This window comes from Mustela erminea, chromosome 6, assembly GCF_009829155.1.
Source record: "Mustela erminea isolate mMusErm1 chromosome 6, mMusErm1.Pri, whole genome shotgun sequence".
Classification (NCBI taxonomy): Eukaryota; Metazoa; Chordata; class Mammalia; order Carnivora; family Mustelidae; genus Mustela; species Mustela erminea.
The window spans coordinates 102,483,136-102,505,727 of record NC_045619.1 but is presented as its reverse complement, the minus strand read 5'-3'; the positions used below and the strand labels follow the sequence as shown (position 1 = coordinate 102,505,727).

At 48.2% G+C, this 22,592-nt stretch overlaps 1 protein-coding gene across 1 annotated transcript in view; it reads right to left on the bottom strand.

The window, feature by feature from the left end:
• ANO2 (anoctamin 2) overlaps window positions 1–22,592 on the bottom strand; it is a 338,274-nt gene that overhangs the window by 194,360 nt on the left and 121,322 nt on the right. The window contains exon 10 of the mRNA XM_032349035.1: window positions 18,070–18,134. Within this exon, the coding sequence (XP_032204926.1) occupies window positions 18,070–18,134 (65 nt within the window). The remainder of the gene's footprint in view (window positions 1–18,069; window positions 18,135–22,592) is intronic.

Below are 22,592 nucleotides of genomic sequence, written 5' to 3'. Positions count from 1 at the left end.
ACATTATCGAAACAAGAACTCACTCAGCAGTCTTTTGCTTACTCCCTTCTCTCTAACCAAGCTTCTTTTCCCCCATTTTTTGATCACTCTCCTCTCCACAAATACACACACCCACACACAAAGGCATTTAAAGGTAAATTAATCTCCCTTCTCTATTCTCAGTTTAAATACCCAAAAGTCTACTTTAGGGGTGCCTGGGTGGCTCGGTTGGTTAAAAGTCTACTTTATTCAGGAAATGTTGTATGGTGTTAGGAAACAGGAATAAAGAATGATCTCACACCAAGGGGAGCCTTTAATAAAGAGTTCCTCCACACTTTCTCCTTCAGAATGCTGCCCCAAGATGTAAAGGAACCCAAAACAATTCCAGCTTGCTGAAAGTAATGGGTGAAAATCTGATGAGGAGCAGGATAGTCACAGGGTCTCAAAGACTGTTCTCATATTATTAATTACAGGGGAAAACTAGTAACCACACAGTGGAGGAGTCTGGCAGACAACACCATAATCCAGTGATCAAAGCTAACATCACCATAAAAGGGACAAACAGACAGCATGAGCCTCCTGTTGTGATATACTGAAAAGAACACACACCACTTATGTAGGATTCCTACTAATAATATATAATGTGGATCCAGTCATGAGGAAACATCAGACTAACCCAAACTGAGAGACCTTCAATAAAATGATCCTTCATTCTTCAAAAACATCAAAATTATGAAAGACTAAGAAAAGATTACAAATTAAAAGAGACTAAGGAGGTATACTAACCCTAAACTGTAACATAAGACATTATTGGGACCACTGAAATTCCAGTATGGATTCTCGAACAGATAATGATGTGAAAGCAGTGTTAAATTTCCTGGTTTTGAAAATTACACTGCGAGGGAAAAAACCCTCGTTTTTGGAAAACACACAGGAATTTAGGGATAAAGAGGCATGATGTCTGCCACATTCTCCTAAATCGTTCAATAATCATAATATATCCATGTCTGTGGAGAACAAGAGCAAGAGAGAGGGAATGACAAAGTATATGCAGCAAAATGCGAACAACCAATGAATCTCAGTCCCAACAATAAGGGAGTCCTTTGCATTATTTTTCATTTTTCCTGTAAGTTTCAAATTACTTCCAAATCAAAAAAAAAAAAAAAAAAGAAATTACTTCCAAATCAAAAGTAAAAAAATAAATGAAACCCATTTCTTCTCATTTCCCAGGCATCACTTAGCCCAGGCCCTGGTATCTAAGTAGCAATGTCTGATTCCTTGGGCTCCACAAGCCATCACAGAAGAAGAAACCAGAGAAAATATCCAGTGGCACCTCTAGTCTCTCAACATGTGCAGACTTTCCTTCGATTTCAGGAGAGACCACAAGTGAACAATGCGATCACTGAAAGTAATTATCTGAGCATAAAACAATTAGTATGACAGCCACAGAGAGAAAGCTAATAGCCATTTACGTGACTGTTCACTTGTAAACACGCTAGCAGGAAACTCGGCCAACTCTGCTCTCTGCCCTCAGGAATGACGAGTCTTAAATCAAAGTTACAAGGCAGGACAGGCAGTAGGGGCTCTGCAAATTTTGAGGGAGGCTCCAAAAACAAGCATAAAGATGTTACTGGAAGCAGTTTTGGAAGGGGAAAAGGAAACCTTGATCACTTTGTGAGGTACTGGAATAGCCTGGAGGGAAAGGGAATGGGCGTGTTTTCCTGGACATCTTTAAAAGAAGGGGAGACCATCTAGGAAAATGTTACAATGTGCAGAATTTACTTCAAGATACGTCATCACATAAAGCGTGAGAGGATGTGTCTTCTTTGACTGAACCTCTGATGCAGGTGCCAGCCAAGACAGCCCAGGTGTTCAGCAAGCCCATGCTCACAGGTGGCATCTCTGCCTGGCTTATCTCTGTCGACAAGCACAGCTTGGTGAATTAGCATAGATTGTCAGAAATGGATTTTCATGAGTAAAAATAATGGCCTGTTGAATAGCATAATGAATGCTAGAAAAGGGTTCTCATTTGGCAGAATTAGAGGTATTCAAGTAGCGTGGACTGCCTTGACCTATTTTAGACATACTCATATCCTTGCTTATTAATATCCAAGGAGGCTTGTACCCCTTGTCCTAGGGATGATGCCTCAGGCTAAACCCCAAAATGGCCCCACATCTGAGTCTCTGGATTGTATTTCCCTGACACTGTTTATAAAGGTGACAAAGTTCTGCCTCCGGAATTGAGGGCTTTGCCTGGAGTGAATCTTTCATGCATGGAGATGGTCAGAGAATACAAAAGAACAATGAGTTAGGACATTCTGAACACGTCGTATGAACTATCATTTTCCACACTTGTTAATAAATGTCACTTACTTCAAAACCTCAGAGGCTGTCGAAAAAAATGGTGCTTGACTGAATTGGCTTAGGTCAGTGTGCAAAAGACGACTGTGGGAGGGGGGAGGGTCCTACTTAAACACGGGGCAGAGGCACGAGGGCCTTTTTGTTCATGATCTCCACCTTAATGCCATCGTGATCTGAGGATATATGCCTTATGACCTCAAGTCCCAGGAAGCACAGCAACTTGCTTTAGGGGCTAGAATATGGTCTAGCTCAGTAAGTGGCCCATGTGCACAGGAAAAGAATGTAAAAATGTGCTTGCTGCAGTTTGGGTGCAGTGTTCTATGACTATTAATCAGGATTACAGCATTCACAATGTTGTTCAAATCTACTACATCCTCAACAGATCAGCTACTTGTTCTGTCAACTATTGAGAGAGTTGAAATTCCCAGGTATCGTTGTGACTTTGTCTATTTCTCCTTTCTGTTTTGTTCATTTGTGTTCCATGTGTTCTGTCAGGTACACACAATCATAAATAGGATTGTTGCATCTCTTTAAGGCATTGGCTCCTTTATCAACACAAATATTATCCATATTTCTGATAATGGACATGGCCTTCCCTTTGATTAGTCTGTTTGCTGTCCCTCTTTTCATCCTTGTACTTTTAATCTATCTGTGCCTTTATATTTGAAGTATGTTTGTAGTAGGCAGCATAGTTACATACTGCTTTTGTATCCAATCTCATAATCTCTACCTCCTAATTTTGATGTTTAGGCCATTTATATTTGATATAATTACCATTATGCTTGAACTGAAGTATGCCATTTTGCTATTTTATTTTGTAGTTATTCAGAGCAACAATAGGGCTAACCCCATCTTTCAGGGATTACTTGCCTGCTGTCTGATGTCTAGAAATGGTTATGACATAAATTTTAATTAGGTTTGTAGTAGTTTATGGCAGAAAAGCTAGTGCAAGAGTAGGAACTCCATCATGGCCAGATGTGGAAGTAGGGAATCAGTGCTTAAAAGGTTTCTTGGGTGATTTGTGTATGCTACTAGAATTGGGAATCTCTGCTTTAATTCAAGGGTCACACTTTAAAGGGTAGGATAAAGGCACAGAGCAGAAATGTGAGTTGCTGGATATGAGACAGCAGGGAATGCTGGGAGGTGTGGGAACCAGACAGCATAGGTTCTGACTGAAAATATGCACATGCAATGTTTTTAAAAGATCTTTTGGACCAAGTATTTTGAAACGTCTCCTGACTGAAATCTTCTCCAAGGCCACTCATTTGCAATTCCTGTGACTTCTTTAACATCAATATACCTCTTAAAATGGAATGCCCAGATTTGAGCTCCAGGTTCCTCGGAGGACTGACTGAAGCTCAAGGTCAGTAACATCAAAATTACACCCCATCCATACTCCCAAGAGTTCATTAGTTCAGTTAAGACAAGGTAATGTTTGAAAACAAACTGAGAGCTCATGTTTAGCTTGTCAGCTCACGACCACCACCGATGCCTGCCACATCAGGTTTTCAGGTCCTGCCCTGTATTTATGTCCTAACCTTTCATTTATCACCAGTAAATTTCACCTTGTTGGTTTGGGACCAGGATTCTACTTGCAAAGGACATTTTGAATCTTGACTCTGTTATCTTTCAAGGTAACTACTTTTTCCAGATGCGTGTCAATGGAAAATCTGTTAAGTATGCCTCCCATTCTCAAGGACCTGGAGCCTAGTGACTAGATGGCATGACACAATCCCCTTGACTGATGTTAGCCAACAAGTGCTACCTCTGTTCTTCATAACCTCTACTCCCAGGAGCATAGAAAACAGAGAAGAGGAAGCACAAACAAGTACACCAGCTCTTAGAAAGCATCTTGGCAAAACTCCAAGGTGATGGTAAATTTGCAGTGTGTGTGTAGAATTTGTATAAACATTCCCATGAATACTCCTGCAGCTCATTTCCACAGGTAGCTAGGGCCACCACACAGCAAGACTGTGGGGTCACTATTCCTGTCTGCCTTCCATTCAATGGAAGGAGATGTCTGCAGCCATGAAGGCTGAGGATCACTAACTCAAGCCCTGGGAGGGAGTGGGAAGGATTCAGGAGAGCCATAATGGGCTCTGAAACACTCTGCCCAGAAACCAGGCTCCAAATAAATGGTAAACAGAGTTGGCCAGGCACATGTATCCCTCCTGACCACCCAGGAAAAGAAGAAAGAAAAGTAGAGCAAGGGTGACTCTGGTCCTTCAGAATCACTCTCACAGAAACTGTCAGCTTCTACCACCACCATTCTTCTTAAAGATACTTCCTGAAAGTATCTTCACCTACATAAACATATCAACTGCCTCTTGCCCATCCCTGGACCTCTGAGGATTAAAGGTCAACGCCAAGAGAGAGGATAATGACAGCAAAGAGAATCCTGGTCAGGGGATTGGCATGTTCCCACTCCTTCACCATGGGGAGCCCACTTTGCATTTCATCTAACCTCACTGCTCAGCGGTCTTGCCTGGTGGCTCACTGGAAATTACTGTTTCCTTTCAGGCACTGCTCAGCCTCTCTGTTCTGTATCACATTCATCACTCATTGTCTCCCTTGGCTTTTGTTATTTGATGTGCACACAGGCAGATAAGAGACCCAGTTACCACGGAAAGCAAAGCCCTGAAGGGTGGCATTCCATAGCCACAAGGCAGAGGGCCTTCCACTCTTCTTACACACTCACGCATGTGCACACACATGCACACAATTCCCATGCACTAACCCCACTAGAACAACTCAAAGCCATTTGGAGCAGCAGTCCCCAGGCTTGGCCTCAGGGCTTTCCCAGAGAGTTGGCCAACCCTCCTGCCAGGTCTCTTGCCATGCAGCTGCCATCCACTCCCAGGCCAGCAGCCCCTGAGATGCCACGCAGCATTTTCCACTCATCCAAAGCTTCTTAAATGTCTCTGATATACACCATGTGTCCCAATAGGAAAATACACACTCATCAACTCCACAAAATGCTCCAGATGTGATCAAAACTGGAGAGGCAAAAGAAAACAGAGATGGGGTATTTAGGAAAGGGGACAGAACGAAAGAAATCCAGGGGTGCAGTGGCGGGAGTGCCCTGGGTGCTGGTAAGACCGATGGATGGAGTCTAGAACTGAGATCCAGACTCCCAGGCTCCAATCCCTACTTCAACCTGTATCCTTGTGAGACTCGGAGTCCTGACCCCAGACTAGCTTCAGGCTTGAGATTCTATCTATAGAACCTAGAAAGTTGGCCCTGGAAGTGATGCTATAGATCACCTGGCTCATCCCCTCTACTATTAGGTGAGGAAGGCGGCAGGTAAGTCAACCTGTCTGGAGCATTGCCCATCACCTCTAACCCCCCACACCCTCCTACCTCCAGTTCACCACTGTCTATATTCAATATCAGCAGGTGATAGCAGCACAGGTTAATGATTCTTTATCTAAAAGTCCTCAGACATGATACCTCCGTCCCTCTGCTCCATTAAATCTGTTAAGAGGATCTTAGTTCCTTTTTTATAAAGTGATGGGATGGCTTTCAAGGACCCCCCCAAATCTGAAATTCCTAAGTCCTCATGATCTTCAGCAATACCCCCCTTAAGGAACAAGATCTGTTCTACTCTAAAAGATCCTGAGTCCCTTCATTATCCCATCTAACATCTGACCACATTGGTCCACTATCCCCACCATCACCTCAAGGCCCCTTCAGGAAGCAGCCCCTGTGTCCTGCCAGCATCTTCCTCCTGCAGAGTGTAGCAAAACCGTTCAGATAATGGGTGCACAGTGAGTGTGGTGTTTGATGCTGTCAGTAATGGCCATCACCATGCCCATTGAGACATCTGCCACTGGGGCACAGGGACATTGCAACCTAGTGAAATCTATGGGTGAGAACAGAAAAAAGACCTGAGCTCAGCATCACATCACCCAAAACATCCCTCGTGTCCTCTTGGAAGGACAAAAGATAACCAGGAGTATATGCTGCTCTTCTCCCCAGTTATTCCCTGTCAAAACACCCCCCCATCCTGTCTGGCACAAAACAAGCAATCCCTGCCCCACAAGGAAGAAGTTGAAGCCCTTTAAAAGTAAAAGCCACCCAGATCATGGCAGTGCTGCCCACACAAGTGCACTCACACAGCCAAGCCTTTCAAGGATGTACTCTTTCCTTTAGGATAAAGTCCAAAATCCTCCACCACCCTACAGGATCCGCTAGGCTCTGACACCTGCCTCACCCCAGCCTGGCCCCCCAGCATTCCCCTCACTGCAGACCTAATGTCCCTGCACACCAGGCACCCTCTTCCAACACTGGGGCAGTATACACAGTGGTGAAGAGAACCAACTCTGGAATCAGACTTAGGAGTCCAAATCTTCCCTCTTCCTTACTAGCTGGGTGACCCTGGGGGACTTAACAATCTCTTTGTGTTTCAGTAGCTCATCTGTAAAATGACTATAATAGTATCTCAAAGGGCTGCTACAAATCAAAGAGCTGAAGCAGTGCTCACCATACAGGAAGTACCACAGAATATTAGCTGTTGTCATTACTCGGCTCACCTTTCTCTGGCTTATCTTTCGTTTCACTCACATATCAAACCTGAGTGCAAAGTTACTTCCTTAGGGAGTCCTTCTCCAACTACGTTGGATTATCCGGTGTCTTTATTCCCATTACACTCCATGGTGCTCTACTATAGACCATGTCACACGTAAAATTAACTATGTATCATCTGTGTTCCCTGCTAGATCACAAGGCCCATGAGCTCAAACTAGTGTGGACCACACAGGTCCAGATACTCCTGGGGCAGTCCTGGTTTCACCTGTCGTCTCCATATGGTAGGTTAGATTAGCGTTCAGCAAACATGAACTCCTCTTTCCTTATGATGTAAGAGTATACTTCCCAGCAACATGGATTTTTGCTTGGTCATGTGACTTCTTTGGCCAATGGAATGTTAATGAAAGTGATGTCAGCAATACCAAAAGAGGTACTGTTTGTTTCTATTCCTTGGCTTCTGGTCTTTTGAGTCACCATGAGAGAAACATGCCCCAGGTATCTTCTGATCTAAGGAGAACGTACAGACCTATGAAGACCTGAACTTAGTCTGGACCCTGGGGCGAAGCCCAACCAATCACCAGCCTGAAGCCGAGCTTTTCCACTCAACCTACAGACACATAAGCACGACAAGTAAATGCCTGCTATTATAAGCTATTGACTTTGGGGTAGTTTGTTATGCAGCATTCTTGTGACAACAGCTGAGTAGCACACTAGGCATAATTATTAATAGTGCTCACCTTCCTGCTCAAAAGTGTTCCCGGTTAGATGACACAGTATCTCATCACCCAAAGTCAGTCTGTATCTATCTTTTTAACTCCAGTGCCCAGAACAGTGCCTGGCATGGAGAAAGTGCTGGATGAATATGCTGGGTAAAACTGAACTGAATTACATGGTCTCTTAAATCTCTTTCCCAAATCATGGAATCTTCTTCCCAACTCCACTGTTAGATGTTAAACCTTCAGAGAAGGGCTAATATGTCCAAAGGTAGATACAGTCTCACAGGATTTGACAGAAAGATGTTAAGCCTTCAGAGAAGTGCTTGTATTCCAAAGGGAGATATGATCTCACAGGATTTGAAAAAGAGGCGAGAGAGACCATGGCTTAAGCATGGAGAATGACCAAAGTGAAAAAGAAGGAACGCTTGCAAGAGGAATCTACATCAGGCTCATCAGGTGGGGCTTCCAGGGGGCAGGACGCCCATGGGTGGGGCAAAGAGACACCCTTGGTTTAATTCTTCTCTCCACCAAGCAGCTTACCTTCCGACTAAAGGTTGAGGAGTGGGCAGAATATCAACCTCAAGAAATACCGCCGTTTTGTTACTGATAACAGCTGGAAACCAGCCATTGCCCTTACCTTCATCCAGACTAAAATGCCCAAATAAAAAGCTAAAAATCCCAGTCCTCCAAGCCCCTCTAAGTCTCTCCTGTGTTCAGTTGAATATGGAGTCTATGAAAGAAACCAATGAGGCCGAGGCAACAACCCTGAGGCCTATGCCCTCAAGGACGATTTTCCTGAGTCCCTTCAGTGGGCTGGGTGACCCAGGTTAAGTGCCACATCTTCCATAGCCTGATTCAACCACTGTGCCAGGGGCAGACCACAATCCTTGGCAGATAGCCAACTACCCATATCTCTGAATATCTTGAGATGATCCCAAAGGTACTAGAGGACAGCAATCTCCCGGGCAGCGATCTTGAAGCTTTTTGCTTTGTTTTGTTTTGTTTTGTTTGTTTCTTGCTTGTGTTTGTGACTTCCAGACCCACAAAATGCTGTGGTTTTCCATTTCTAAAACAGAGGCATGTCCCGCTGCGAAAAGCCTAGGCGTGCTGGGCTAATTAAATTTAGCTATCTTGTGGTTGTTGTTGTAACGTGTGATCCGCCAATGTTATTCAATGTGTTAAGACGTTTTCTGTTTATGTTGGTTACATACCCATGTGGTGTGGGTGGAGAACATCACTCAAGGGAATATCATTAGCAGGAACAGGGAGCTCAAGGGTTCCAGAGCCACGTGGTGAGACTGTGGCTCCCGGGATCAAACAGTTGGGCTGTGTCCATGGTAACTGATCCGTATACTAGTCCCCTCCCTCTTTCTAGGGCAAGATCAGTCCCTCAGATTTACCTGAAGTCCTTGACTCCCACAGACAGGCTTGCACCTGCCACGGCCAGCCTAGAGGTTTTGTGGAAAACAGATTCTCCTCTCTGTCAGAGAGAGAGAGAGAGCACACCAGGTCCAAAGGGGTTGAATGACTTGTCCAAAGTTTCCCAGAAGAAAAGGTGAGAAACTGCCTGCTCTCACCTCACAGCTCGGAGCACACACGTCCCCCAGCCATTGTATGCTGTTTTGCCACCTGCCTAACTTCTAGAGAAACCACCTGACAGTTGGTTCTCCCCTGTCATAAGGCCTCTTTCTGGGCTCTCTTCCCTCACTGTCTCAAACATCTCCTCCAACCCCTGCCCATAGCCCTGTGCTTTATTCTCAGCCCTTCCTCAGCCCCAGCCATTCTTGAGTCTCTCTGGTCAGCCTCTCCTGACCAGGAATGACTTCATCTAAGTCCTATAAATCTCCCAACCATATTTCTTTTCACCTTCAAATCTCTGCTTTCTACTCCAAACTTATCAGTCCCATAAGTTGCTTTTTTTCTCTCACAAAACCACACTAAATCCAGTTACTATCTCTTTGAAACCTTCTACCACCTGGGCCTGGCACATTGACATATAGCTGTGTGTGTGCCAGCTCCCTGCTGGGCACTCCTTACAGCTTGTGACCTCCATCAGCAGCGTTCCACTGTGAGCACCTTGTGTCCCGCCATGACACTTTGAGCTTCCTGCTCCTTGCCTCTTCTTTTAGCTTTGACAGCAACCCCAGGACAAAGTTCTTCACCTAGTAAACCCTTGATAAAAAGATCCATCCTCACGTTGTTAACAGACTCTGAGTTCTGTTTTAAGAAAAATCTCTGGGAGTCTGGGTTTCTTGGGACCTGGCAGTGTCATACTTACTCTGGTCCCATCTCGGAGGCCCCCTGAGCTTTAAAAACATCATTTCACTCTCAGTGGGAAACAAAAAGAAGACATTCCCATGACAAAGGCAGACCTTCCACAAAATCCCACAATGACAGGAGCCAGACTCCAGGACAGGCCATGAAAGAGTCTCGCCTGGTGCATGGTGTGAACCTGGTTCCAAAACCTGCCAATGAGACCCAGCCACATGGTGGTGGTGGCATGCAGGGAGAGACTCAGCTGACAAAAGAAGTGACCACTAACAACCTGACAGCATGGAAGAAGCCAGAACAAACAGACTATAAAAAATAGAATTGAGAAATCAAAAACATGGCATTCTCTGCTTAACAGAGGCACAAAGGATCCTATCCAGCTCAACAACTTGAGGGGCCCATCATTCCTGCTAAATACAGGGGAATGCTCCTAAGGACGATGCCATTGTAAAGCAGGGGTTGACCAGTAGCCCACACCAGTTTTCCCTCAGAGATTAACACCAGGGAGCTGGAGACCCAGCTCGCCTGACACCCAGCTGGATGAAGGGTTCTGTCACCTTTAGCCCCATGCTACAAGGGAGAAACATTGTCTCTAGAATCAGGCAGGCCTGGGTTTGATCCCAGATGGGCTGACTCTGTGGCTTGGGGAAGCTCCTTATCTCGCGGAGCTCAGTATCCTCATCTGTAAAATGCAGGTAAGACTACCCACTTTGCAGGGTCATTAGGAGGCACGGAACTCACACACAAAGTGCAGAGTCATGATGCACTGATTCACAGTAAGAAAAAAAAAAAAAGTCGAGCACCTGGGTGGCTCAGTTGGTTTCGCAACTGCCTTTAGCTCAGGTGGTGATGTCGGAGTCCTGGGATCAAATCCCACATCGGCCTCCCAGCTCCATGGAGAGTTTGCTTCTCCCTCTGACATCCCCCTCTCATACTCTCTCACTCTGTCTCTCTCTCTCAAATAAATAAATAAAATCTTTTTTTAAAAAGTCTAATAATTATATAGTATTTGTCAAAACTCATGAGTTGAAGGACTCTGCAAAATCCTGTTAGCGTAGAGAATACTAATGTTTTCCTCTAGGGAGCAGATAATACCTTTACTTAACCCTATGTCCATCACCACAGTATCTATGCAATACTTTATCACAGTCCATGAAATAATATCATTGTCCATGTGGGACGGGTGTTATGATCCCTCTTTCATACCAAGGAAACTGAGGTTTGGAAGACAATGTCTTGTCCAGACATTACATTAACTGGAAACAAAACTGGAGCTGAAACTGAGTTCTTTTCATTCTTAATGCACTGCTCCTAGCCTACAGGAATGTCCCTAAGCCCAAGCCTCAGGACTTAAACATGTGCACTCTCTATCCGTCCCCTAACTTCATCAGTGGCGGCCTCACTCCTCCATTTTCTTCCTGGATAGGGAGCTCTTATTTGTTTAAGTCTGTCTTCAGATGCATCCTCTCCAAATCTTTGATCACATTACTTTTCCTTCCCCAAAATATTTCCAGTCTGGCTGGGAGTTTTTTCTTTAGACGTGATGACCCAAGTTAGATACATGTGAGGTTCTGGCTCTGCCATGATTTGTAAGTGATGTGATCCTAAAATGTTTCCTGGCAATTTCCAGGGTCTGTGGGTGCTGCATCACATGGATGTTTCTAGAAAGAGTTATGGTCACCCCCAATAATCTTTGCCTGAGGCATAGCCAATTTAGATGACTAGTTTGGGGGTCAATTTCCCCTCATGATCTTTTCCATATGCTATTTTTATAGCTCACAGTTACTTTTTGTAATTTCCTCCATCAGTTTGTCCCTTCATTTCCCAGAAAAGCCTTGTGGTCATCTTTAGGCTTAGAGCTTTGACTCTGAACTTCAGCTCCTTCAGAACGGGGCCATGCTTAATTCATTTCCATATGTCCAGCACCAGCGTCTGACATATGGTCAATACAAAATATGTGTTGGTCCAACTAAGGTGTGCAGAGGGACCCTGTTCTGAGCTCCCCAGGCCAGTAAGTCCTGCGGAGAAGCATCGTGAGGATGAAGAGCCCATGTCACATGAGGATACGCAGAAAGGTCCGAGAGTAGATTGTGTGGAAGAAAAAAAATAAAAAAAAGCTCAGGTATAGGAGAACTGTTAGGAACCCAAGACTAAGAGATTTTTTCCATTATTTAAAAGACTGAGCTTCAGGGAGAAAACCTGGAATCAAAAGGAGGGAAATCGGCAAAGTTCTTGCTCTGGTTCCATGACCTCCTCATGGCTAGAAATGTCCAGCAGAGAAATAAGCTTCCCCTGAGGCAAGGCATTCGCTACTACAAGAAAAACGCAGCAGAAGCTGGGTACTTGCTAGAGAAATACTCCATGAGAGCGGTCTCCATCCCTTCATTCCAGGCCCAAGCCCTGAGGCTACTGAACAGGAAGCACATTCCATCTCTGTGCCACCATAGTTCCGTCCCAGCGGTGCCGGGTATCTGAGAGGTTATTGCTCACAAGGGCCCAAAGGGACATGGAATATAGAGCCTTGCCATATATTTTTAGAACAGGAGCAGCCTCTCTTCCTCCCTGGGAAGCTGGACATAAGAGAGTCAAGGAGGAATGAGCTGCAAGCCAGACAGCCTGCTCCTTCCCCTGTTCTGCCCACGGAATTCTGGGTGGCCACAGGGAGCATGTGTGTGTATGTGTCTGTGCAACCTCCTGGTGCTGGGGATCCACCATCTGTACCATATGGCTGATACCACAGCAGAAAGATGAAGAGTTTGATCTGAAACAGGAGCCACACTCCATAGAAGTCTGTTCTGAGGCTTGAGAGGCCACCCTCATAAGACCAAGCCAGTCTCTGGGCATGGAGTGGAGAGTACTTTGTCCCAACTCCTGGTTGGCCACAGACCATGGGCTTTCCCCCTCAGAGGGGGCATACTGAAGGTCAGTGGCACTCAGTGGGGGTAGCAAGAGCCCTGTCAAAGCTAGATTTAATAAACAGCCTGACTTGTTTCCTGATCTAGAAAATGGAACATAAAATCACAGAACATTACCATCCTTGTTTCGGCCTTGCCTCAACCAGCTATGTCCTGCTGTTCCGTGTCTACTCTGTCCCCTCCCTCCCCCACTCCCAGAAGGAAAAGAAAAATATTCTCAGGCCTACAAGGTACTATTTCTTTCCAGCCTGCAAAATGGTTCCCAGCTAAATCCAATACTTCAAATGTTGGGGACACATGCAAAGACCAAGGCGCTAGTCCCACACTTCATGTCTCCTCGGTCTCCCCTCCCTGTGATCTAGCCTCGCCTCCTTCCAACCCTGGATTCTCTGCTAAGTCACAGGGCAGAACGAGGGGCATGGGTCAGATTGGCACAGAATCTACACAGGTGAGGCTTCCCAGTCAACTTTTGGACCTAACCACTCGCAATCAACAGTCATGAAGAATCTAGCTTTGGGTCAGTGGCATTCCTGGCCACTGATAGCTGGCTAAAGAGTAAATCCGTACACAGGGCAGCCCAGGCTGGCCATGAAGACACATTTAGGTCCTTTAACCTCAGCCCTTCAGAAAGGAACATTTCTAATTCAAGTGCCCCCTCTTCCAGGAAGCCTTCCCTTATTTTGCTCATAGCAATTACTCTTCATCCGTTGTTCTGCAGTATTGTTTGTACTTGTGTCCTCAGCCCTGTAAGCCCTCACTTCATCCTGCCTTGCACATGCCTACCTCCCTACATAACTGCTAGACCTTCAGGGCACAAACTCTACCTTACTCATCACCGCTCCTCCCCATGCTGCCTAGCACAGAGACCGCTCACCATAAGCATCAGTAAATGCTTACTGCGCCTGACTGAACCGCGTTTATAAATCCCAGCGAAGGATCAAGGAGGAGGCAGCAGGACTCAGGAAATAATTAATCATGGGTTGATCAACATTTTTTCCTCTCCATTCCCTCCCTCAAACCAGCTGCAGCCAGTCCTTCCTGAGCCTGGCCTGCTGAGAAGCCTCCTAAGAAAGAATGTGGCTTCCCCTGTCTTCCTTCTGGAGGGATTTGGATGGGTCACATTTCAGGAGTGTAGCAGTGGGGCCCAGAGACCAAGAGGGATGAATCCTATCACACAGCCTTCAAGCGGCTGATCTGGAGAACACTAGCAACGATGAGGACCTTGGCCTTGCATAGGAGGAAGGAAAGGCAACAGCTGTGATGTCAGGCCTGGAGACTGGCTCCCCACAGATGGGGCTGGAGAGAGCTGGGCTTCTACAGTGACAGAGACGTGTACATAGCACGGCGTGGGTACAGGATCACCATCTTGCCACGGACCAGGCCCAAAGTCTCCTGAGAGGGTAGGTCCTAGAGAAATCACTCTCAAGCTGCTGTGGAAGTGTTTGTACCTAAAGGCTTCAGGCCAGGACATTGCTAAGAGAACCCCGGAGCTGCCACATGGGATGGGTTTCGTGTCCAGGGCCTCACTCGTGAAGTGGGCATTCCTGAGACGGGTGGGAATGAGGGAGAGCCAATCCCTCACTCCTCTACACACCATAGTCCTGACTCCATACGGCGAACGCTAGGCTGCCCAAGTATCACCCCCTTGGCGAATTCCCCAAAGCCAATGGGCTGCCATCACGCTAAGCTTAGGGGACTTTTAGACCCCTCTTTTTCTTATATAGTCTGATGCAGGCAGTGGCCAGGGCTGAAAATAAAATTTTTGTAGCTCAGCTTCAACACAGCTAGGAGCTCAGTCAGACTCAGCTTAAAGCCTACTGCTTTGTCTCATCCGTATCAAAACCTTCCAACTAAGAAAATCAGCCTCTGAGCAGACATTCATTTTAGTGAAAAGATAGGTCATGGCCCTGACTAACAGTGGATCACACCTGTACAAATCCAAAAGGCCCCAGGCCCCAGGCTCCCCAGACAATAAAGGCTGTTTTCTTCCTGGGATATCGGGGAGTTAACCCAGGGCATTATAGGCAAAAATCTACTTTTCTGGCTATGAGGACTCCTAAGGGACCAAAAGATCATTTCCTTCCAGCAAAGGCACCATTTCATCCACTGGCTTGGTCACAAGCTGTGTTTCTGCCAGGGCACCAGCACTGCTGGCTGCTAGTTCCCAGAGAGCTACTGTGATTGGCATCCCTGCTGGATGCCTCCCTGGGGAACTTTCCAGGCAACGCTTACACACACGTACACGCGCACACACACACTTACAGTCAGCTCAGACCTACAGGCCCCACCCGAGCTTTCTAGAGCAAAGCTAGGATCCAGGGTTGGAGAGCCCTGTTGGGCTGGGAGCCACCCATCAGCAGTCTCACAGTGCAGCCTGCTGGGCATGAATGAAGGTGCAGCAGCAGGACGCAGGGGTGAGGGGTGCAGGAACTCTGTCCATTTCCAACACCCGGGAAAGGAGCCTCAAACCCCAAACTGCCAGTTTAGGCTTGAAGGCCTGTGGGAAGGGAAAGACAGTTAACCTTGGGGCTTTCAAAATGCAAACAATTCTCCCACCCCCACCAAGGTCTCAACTGCTCAAATGCTTTAGAATGTTCCAAATGTTCAGCATAAGAGAGGAGCCCTGGGGACCCACAGGAGGAATAGAAGCTCCATCCTGAAAACAAGGACTGAGTGTCCAAGGAAATAGGCGGGAGGACTTTTGGGGAGCTTCATATGAATTATCATTTCTAACTTATGTAAGACTCCGCTGCTTCACCAATCTTTGAGCACCAACACACAGGTACAATTTCTATGCGAGGCACCAAGAGGGTACAGTTCACCTTAGTAAGTAGCAATGGAACAGCAATGACACAGTGTGAGGGCCAATGATGGCTCAGGGAAGGCAGCCACGTTGGGTGGGCTCTGGGGTCCGGTGGGTCCTGACAGGTAGCAGCAGGAAAGATGGAAGATAAAAGAGAGCAGCTGGAGAGAAAGGGCGCGGAAAAAGACCCACAGGACCTGGTGTCCGAGAGGGCAGTGGGCAGTGAGAAAGAGGGCAGAGGACAAAGAGGAGGGGAAGGAGGTGGCTTTGGCAGAATCAGAAGGAGTGAGCTGGGCCTTGGAAGGCAAAGTAACGTGAGTCTCAGGAGGCGGCTGCTGAGTGTGGGTAGCCATTCCAGACACCCTGCACCCTATTCCCCCTTCATGAACCCTCCAGCAACTGGCTCTTGCTTACCTGTCTCTGCTTACCCATCTACTACCTCCGCTTGCCCCTCTTGCCTCTGGCCCTTCCCTCTCTCCCCACTACTGCTACTTTCTCCCTCCAGCAGCTCCTTGAAGTCAGAGAGTTTCTTATACCACTGGGTAGACAGCAGCACCCCCTTCCGCAGGGCCCCTACATGCACACTACCCAATGTCCCCTTCCCTTCCCCTCCAGCTGGCCTCCGAGAGGTGCCTGGGTCCCCAGCCTTCTTTCTTCCCGGCCTAACCAGCCAAGCTGCTGGCCTCACCCAGGGACTGTAGGAGCTCCCTGAGCCATCTGATGTGTGAGGAACAGTGGCCAGTCTCCAGCTCTGCAGCACACCATGCCCCGTCTAGACAGATTTGAGCTCTGTGTCCTCAGGAACAGCCAGGCCCCAGAGCAGGGCTCTGCTCCAAAGGCAATTCTTCCCCTGCAGGTGAGGCTGCTTTGGTGGCCAAAACTGAGTGCACACTGGAGACATTTCCCACTTAGCTGGCGGCCAGTCACCTGAAGTCTCTGGGGAAAAAGACAAGGCTCTCTGGTAGGGAGAATTCTTATTTTTTAATCATATTTAAAAAAAAAAAAAAAAAAAAAAAAAACGAACAAGTAGTTGGAGAAAACAGGCGACAGAGTGGGTGGCCACTTGGGATGCAGAGAGAAAGATCAAAGCCCACCAGGCACAGAGGAAACAGCCACACCAAGGCTGTGGCCCAGAGAACAGTCTAGGTGGCCCGTGCTCCATACAAGGCAGCCTGGGAACGGGAGGCTCTGGGTGAGGAAGCCTCAGTCACAGGCACCCCGTAGCCCTGCTCTGCGACCCCAGCACTGCAGTTAACGGTCTCCAGCTGGAACAAACACCCCCGCTGTCAAGAGACGTCCAACCGAGCTCCCAGTTCCCCGGGAGGGCCATCGTATCTCTGTGTGGGTGGTGAACCTACCCAAACGGCGGCGGCCCCCAGGCTGCTTTCTTCTTCCAAGGAGAAGGTGGAGTTCCTCCCTCTGGACACAATCCTTCTGACTGCTGCCCCTCTCACAATCCCAGCCCGGGGCAATTAGCCAGGAACACTCTCTGTGTTTACCGGCTGATTAATTAGCTCCTTCTAAGAGCCACAAGTGACTGTTTGATGGTGAGGCCATTATGTCAGGCATGGGGCCAAAAGTGCCCATCTTTCCCAAACGAGTATGCTACCAAATTTCCTCCCAGGTCCCTCAGTTCAACCTCCCATTTTTTTAACCCAACTTATGATAACCAGGATCCTGAAGACCGTGGAAAGAACATGGCTTGCCCGAAGAAGCAACAGGCCACAGTGGTGGGCCCAGTCTCCACTCCCAGCCCAGTGCTTTCCCACCTCACAGTGCTGCCTCCCAACCTTCCAGCTGGGAGAGCAGCTCAGCTCAACAAGCCCACGGAGCTGCTAGAGCCCTCAACCCACTTTAGGGTGGTCAGACCTTCAGCATTCTCATAAGTTCTTTCGAAGGACTTTCACTAACATTTGGTAGAAGCCAGGGAAACTCCCAAGGTACCAAGACATCATCTGAGGGGAAAGCACTGAAGGGAGGGATTCCAAGACCCTGTCTCTTCTTCCTTCTAATGTGAAGAAGCCAGAAACTGACATGCCATCTCAGACCAGCCAGCTCATTCCTCATGAGATTTGCCGGGTCTCCCCTTCTCTGGTCCACGCTGTGGCCACTTGCTCATAACCTAAGAATCTGCTTCACCCCATCCTTCTCCAGGACAAATTTGAAGGGGAATGTGTAAGAGTGATAACTGCATTCATACCCCCCCTCCACCCAAAAACAGAGGAGCAGGAAGGGAAAGAGAGACCATGGTGCTAAAGACCTCAAAACGGAAGTCATGGTGTATCCATTACGTTATCTGCTGCCTCACACAGACCCCAAACCCCATCCTCACCCCTGAGCTGCTTCCCCATGTGTCAGACATACAGCAGGACAATACAGCCCAGAAAAGCAGGCCCCTCTGCTTGGCCAATAGATGGCCAGGGGTTAAGAGGGTTGACGGGTATGTTTCAGCATTTGCAGCTCTACATTCCTCCCAAGAGTGCCCTTCACATTTTACCTGATGAGGTCAATAGGTTGAAACTTATAGAACACTCCGTAGCGTGCCCATTCTTGATACAGCAGCTAAAAAAAGAAAAGGGAAACAGATTAGGGGTGACGGGGGAGACCATTCACCTTTCTTTTTGTTCACCTTAGCAAATCAGAATTTTATCCCCCGCAACCACCCTAGCAAGTCGAAACTGAGTCCCCAAAGTCCAGCTTCTAGGAAAATTCTCCCAAGACATCCACAAGGAGGGTCTCCAATGGTGGGAGGCTATAGAGGCTGACTGCCCTTCCCCATGTACTAAAGGTGACTTTCCTCACACTCCAGGACAGACTCTGTTGCACCTGCCAATCATAACCCCACCTTCTTCACTCCTTCACCTGGTTTAGTCCAGCAAAATGAGCCTGCTATGTTCCCTCACTCCTTCATGAAACAAGTGTTTCTTGAGCATCTACTAAGTGCCAGACACTGGAGAGCACTGTAAACAAGAGTCATTGCTGCCGTAGAGCTTACACCCTGACATGTGGAAACAGAAACACGTCAACATACAGGATTTATAAATGCAACACAGAAAGCTAAATCAAGGCAAGGGAGCAGAACACGAAGGGCAGAGGAGTAGGGTAGGGTGCTATTTCAGACAGATGGCAAGGGAAGGTCTCTCTGAGGTGACAGCTGAGCTGAAACCTGAGGGAAGTGAGGGAATACACCCACCCGGCAGAAGAACACCCTTCCCGTGCAAAGGCCCTGAGAAAAAGTGCATGTTGTATGTCCTGGGGGAAACAGGGAAGCTGTGTGGCCCGGGCAGCATGAGCGTGAGGCGAATAGGCAGAGATAGCCTCAGAAGGTACTGAGGTGGGAGCTCACTTGGGGGTTTGAGGGTCACGCTAAAATCTTTGCACTCTGCAGGAAGCCGGGGGGAGCCGTGCAGCACTGGGGAGAGACCACCCAGCTTGGACCGCCTATCGCTCACGCCAGCCGCCTTGTGGAGAAGAGACTGAGAGCGACCATAGGAGCAGGGGTCTCTGTAGTGGTCTAGGAGACATGAAGGTGGCCTTCCCCATGGAGGCGGTGACGGCGTGTGCTGTGGAAGGGCAGGTGGGGAAGGACAGGACCAGGAGTTCACTTTGGGGTGCACTCATTTGAGGCGCTCTGTAGGCAGCCCCGTGGGGCTGAGTATGCAACCGGATGCAAGTGTCTAAATTTCAAAGGCGTGTCGACCTCCTAAATGTACAAGAAGATGAAAATTTGGGAGGTGTCTGATGGGAGATGATTTATAATGTCATTGAGCTATGGATGCAACCAACAAGGGAGAAGAAGTAGGTAAAGAAGAGGTGTGACAACTGGGACCTGGCGTGGCGACCTTCAGAGGCGGAGGAGATGAGGGGCAGCAAAGGAGACACAAGAGCCGCCAGGGATGTCCAGGGCTAGAAAGGTGTGGTGCACCAGAAGCAAAGGGACCGCTGGTCTCAAAAAGAAAACAATGTCCCGCTGTGTCAAACACTGCTGACAGACCAGTTCAGGTGAGAATGAAGAAGCGACATACAGGTTTGGTGACTTTAAAGTCACTCATGACCTTGATAAGAGTGGTTTTCAATGGATGTGTGGGGGCAACGCCTGAGTGGAACACATTCTAGAAGTTACAGGAGGAAATGATGCACCTACACACAAAGGTGTGCCATCTTGTGATATCTGAATGGCAACTTTAGCAGAACTAGCACGTGGACAAAACCTAGGTGTCACCACGGGAGCAAATGGCATTTCAGTTTCAAACACTTAGCCGGCAGGCTTCACAGATTATCCACAAGTAAATGAAGTAATTAGACATCATCCAGACATCTAGACATCCTATAATCAAATTATAGGTCTAGAATTGACAAGTCTGCAAGACACTGGCTATCTTGTCATGTTCTCTAGTCCCCTCATCCAGCACACAGAAGTCACAAGGCATTCTGACCAGGAGAACCTGCCCTAACCAGGTATTTTGGATAGCTAGTTGAACAGCAGGAGGTCATCCTTTTCACCTCAGACCCTGTAAAGACAAGATTTTTTTCACAAACTGACATAAGAACTGACATTCCTATTTAATGGGTTAAGACTTTTATTGTCATAGTATCTCCCAGCAATGGCGACACCGAACCCAAAAATATACAGACACAGACAGGCAGCCACACTTAGCACCACCTGTGAAGGAGGAAACCGGACATAAAGGGGTCCCTCCGAGCCTGACTGGTGGGTCAGGATGTGAATCCACGAGTTCGGAGGCCGCTCCTTCCAGGCAGGCGGCTCCTAACTGAATCTTACTGTTCTCATTAGATCGTCTCCTCCCCTTCACCTCAGGTGCTTCTACTGCCCTGGGTCTTTATTCCCTCCCTTGGTGCAAGCCCTGCCCTCGCTAGCACCTGGCAGTCACAGTGACATCATTTGTGGCCCAGAGGGAGGCCAGCGTGCGTCAGGAGGTATGGGCAAGGACTCCCCTGAGGGCTGTGGCTCGTCACTGCCTGCCTCACAGGCTCTGACCTCTGGAGCGGATTCCTCCCTCTCTAAGTCATGGATCAAGCCAAAAGCTAAGCCTGCGAGCTCCGATCTGCCACTCCCCTGGAGGGAGAGACAAAAGATATCCCCGAGAACCAGTATGGCACGGTGGCACAGGCTCAAACTGAAAGCCACCCTCGCCGGCCTTACCCTGAGTGGGATCCTGGTCATGCTATAAGAAACACCCTTTCTCAGTGTGCTGCCTTCTGAGCATGAAGCTGGATTCAGTCTTTGGCTGTGGATGAGGGGTGAGCCAAGAGAGTTGAGTGAGCCTGGGGCAGATGGGCTGGATGGGCACCAAGGACATCCCACGGTAGCCCTGCAAGGGACCTACAGCCACAGAGCACCAGACCTGGGAGTGTCACAGCTGTTAGGGCTGAATGCCCATGTGGCTATGCCCAGGCTGGCTCACGCCTCCCTGCCGGGGTGGGCAGCACCGTAGACCCTTCCCCATCTCTATGAAATGCTCACTTGCACATACTCAGAAACCAAGGGGGTCACACTAAAGCCCAGACCACAGGGTCCCAGAAAAGACTAGCAGTCACGGTAGAAGGCGGCGTGCTCTGGAGTCTCTGCCCCAGGGGGATGAGTATGGTGGAGTAAAATGCAGGAAGACATCCACAGTGTCTTAGAACAATCCCTTGAAATGGGCAGTGTCTACAGCCTCCTAATGCCGCTTTTAGCAAACACACTTTCTCCCTCAGAGCTATACCAGTGTCCTCTTCACGACTGGCCATGCCTGTGAATAGATTAGGGAAGGTCTGCAGCTCCCCCTCCATGGAAAGTCCCTTATATCAGAGGCCCTGGATGTAATTCTAGACATGTCAGCCCTACCCCAAACCTCTACGGGGACCACCCTGCCTGATGGATCAGAGCATTCAAGCAGCCAGTCGGCTCCCTGACAGTGGGTCAGTGGGTTTAAGTATTTCATGAAACCATAAAGGAGCCCAACTGTGAAAACCATTCACAATGCCAGAGAATGGCAAGATGCTTGTGACTCCTGGCTCTCTCAAAGGCCTCAGGCTCCTCAGAGAGCCAGACCCCAACAGGAAGAAAGATGCCGCCGATGGACGGCTAGTGATTGGACAGGGTGAACTGAATGGGAAAGAAAGGAATTCTACTCTCAGATCCTGTAATGACCTGTTCGAATTGTTGGCAAGTCCCTTCAACTCTCTAGGTCTTCTCCATTAGCAAAATGGGGGCAAGAGGGGACAACCCAGGACCAAAGTACGTTTCTGGTCACAAAAACAGAACTCTCTTCACACACCTTTTCATGGGGTCACTTTATAACCATCCACTAGAGAAGACAATCATCTGCAGAAGCTGGAAAACCCAAGGCCCGGGTTTCAACACTGCTAAAGAGAAGCACAGTCCAGTCATGGGCCTTAGGGTCCCCTATACATGGGTGAGGAAGCTGCAGGGAGTGGCGGGGCTCAGGTAGCCCTCCGAAGATGCTTACAGTCACTTCGCAAACCAGGCAGGTCTGGCTCGTGTGGATTTAGGTGGCTACAGGTAGCGAGGGGAGACCCATCCAAACCCATGCTGCTCCCTCTTCCTGCTGCTGTGCTTTCTAGAAAGGCGGAAAACCCCTGCTCTCCAGAGGCAGGGTGTGTCTTGTTAATTACCCTCCAGGAATGGGGAGAGAGAGACTTCCAGCCCCTAGCTGAAGCTGAGTCATCCAGACCGTACAAATGCACTAGGCAGGCTGGAAGGGAAGAAGACTGCATTCTCAGGGGCCCCTGGGCTTTCCTGGGATCTGCCCAGGAGAAGCCTGGGCCTCCAGGAGATCAGGGAAACAGGCACAAATTGCAGGGAAGAGTAAAGGAGGACATGTAGGTACTGGCATGATGGGCAACTTGGGATGCCCTTGCAAGTCGCCTCTACGGGCCCCCAGAGAAGCAATCCCACTGCAGCTCCTGACCCTTCTCCACACCCTGCAGCAACAGATGCGAGGATTCTCCCTGGCACCCAACCAAAATCTGTTTGCAGTCCTCTCCAAGAACACT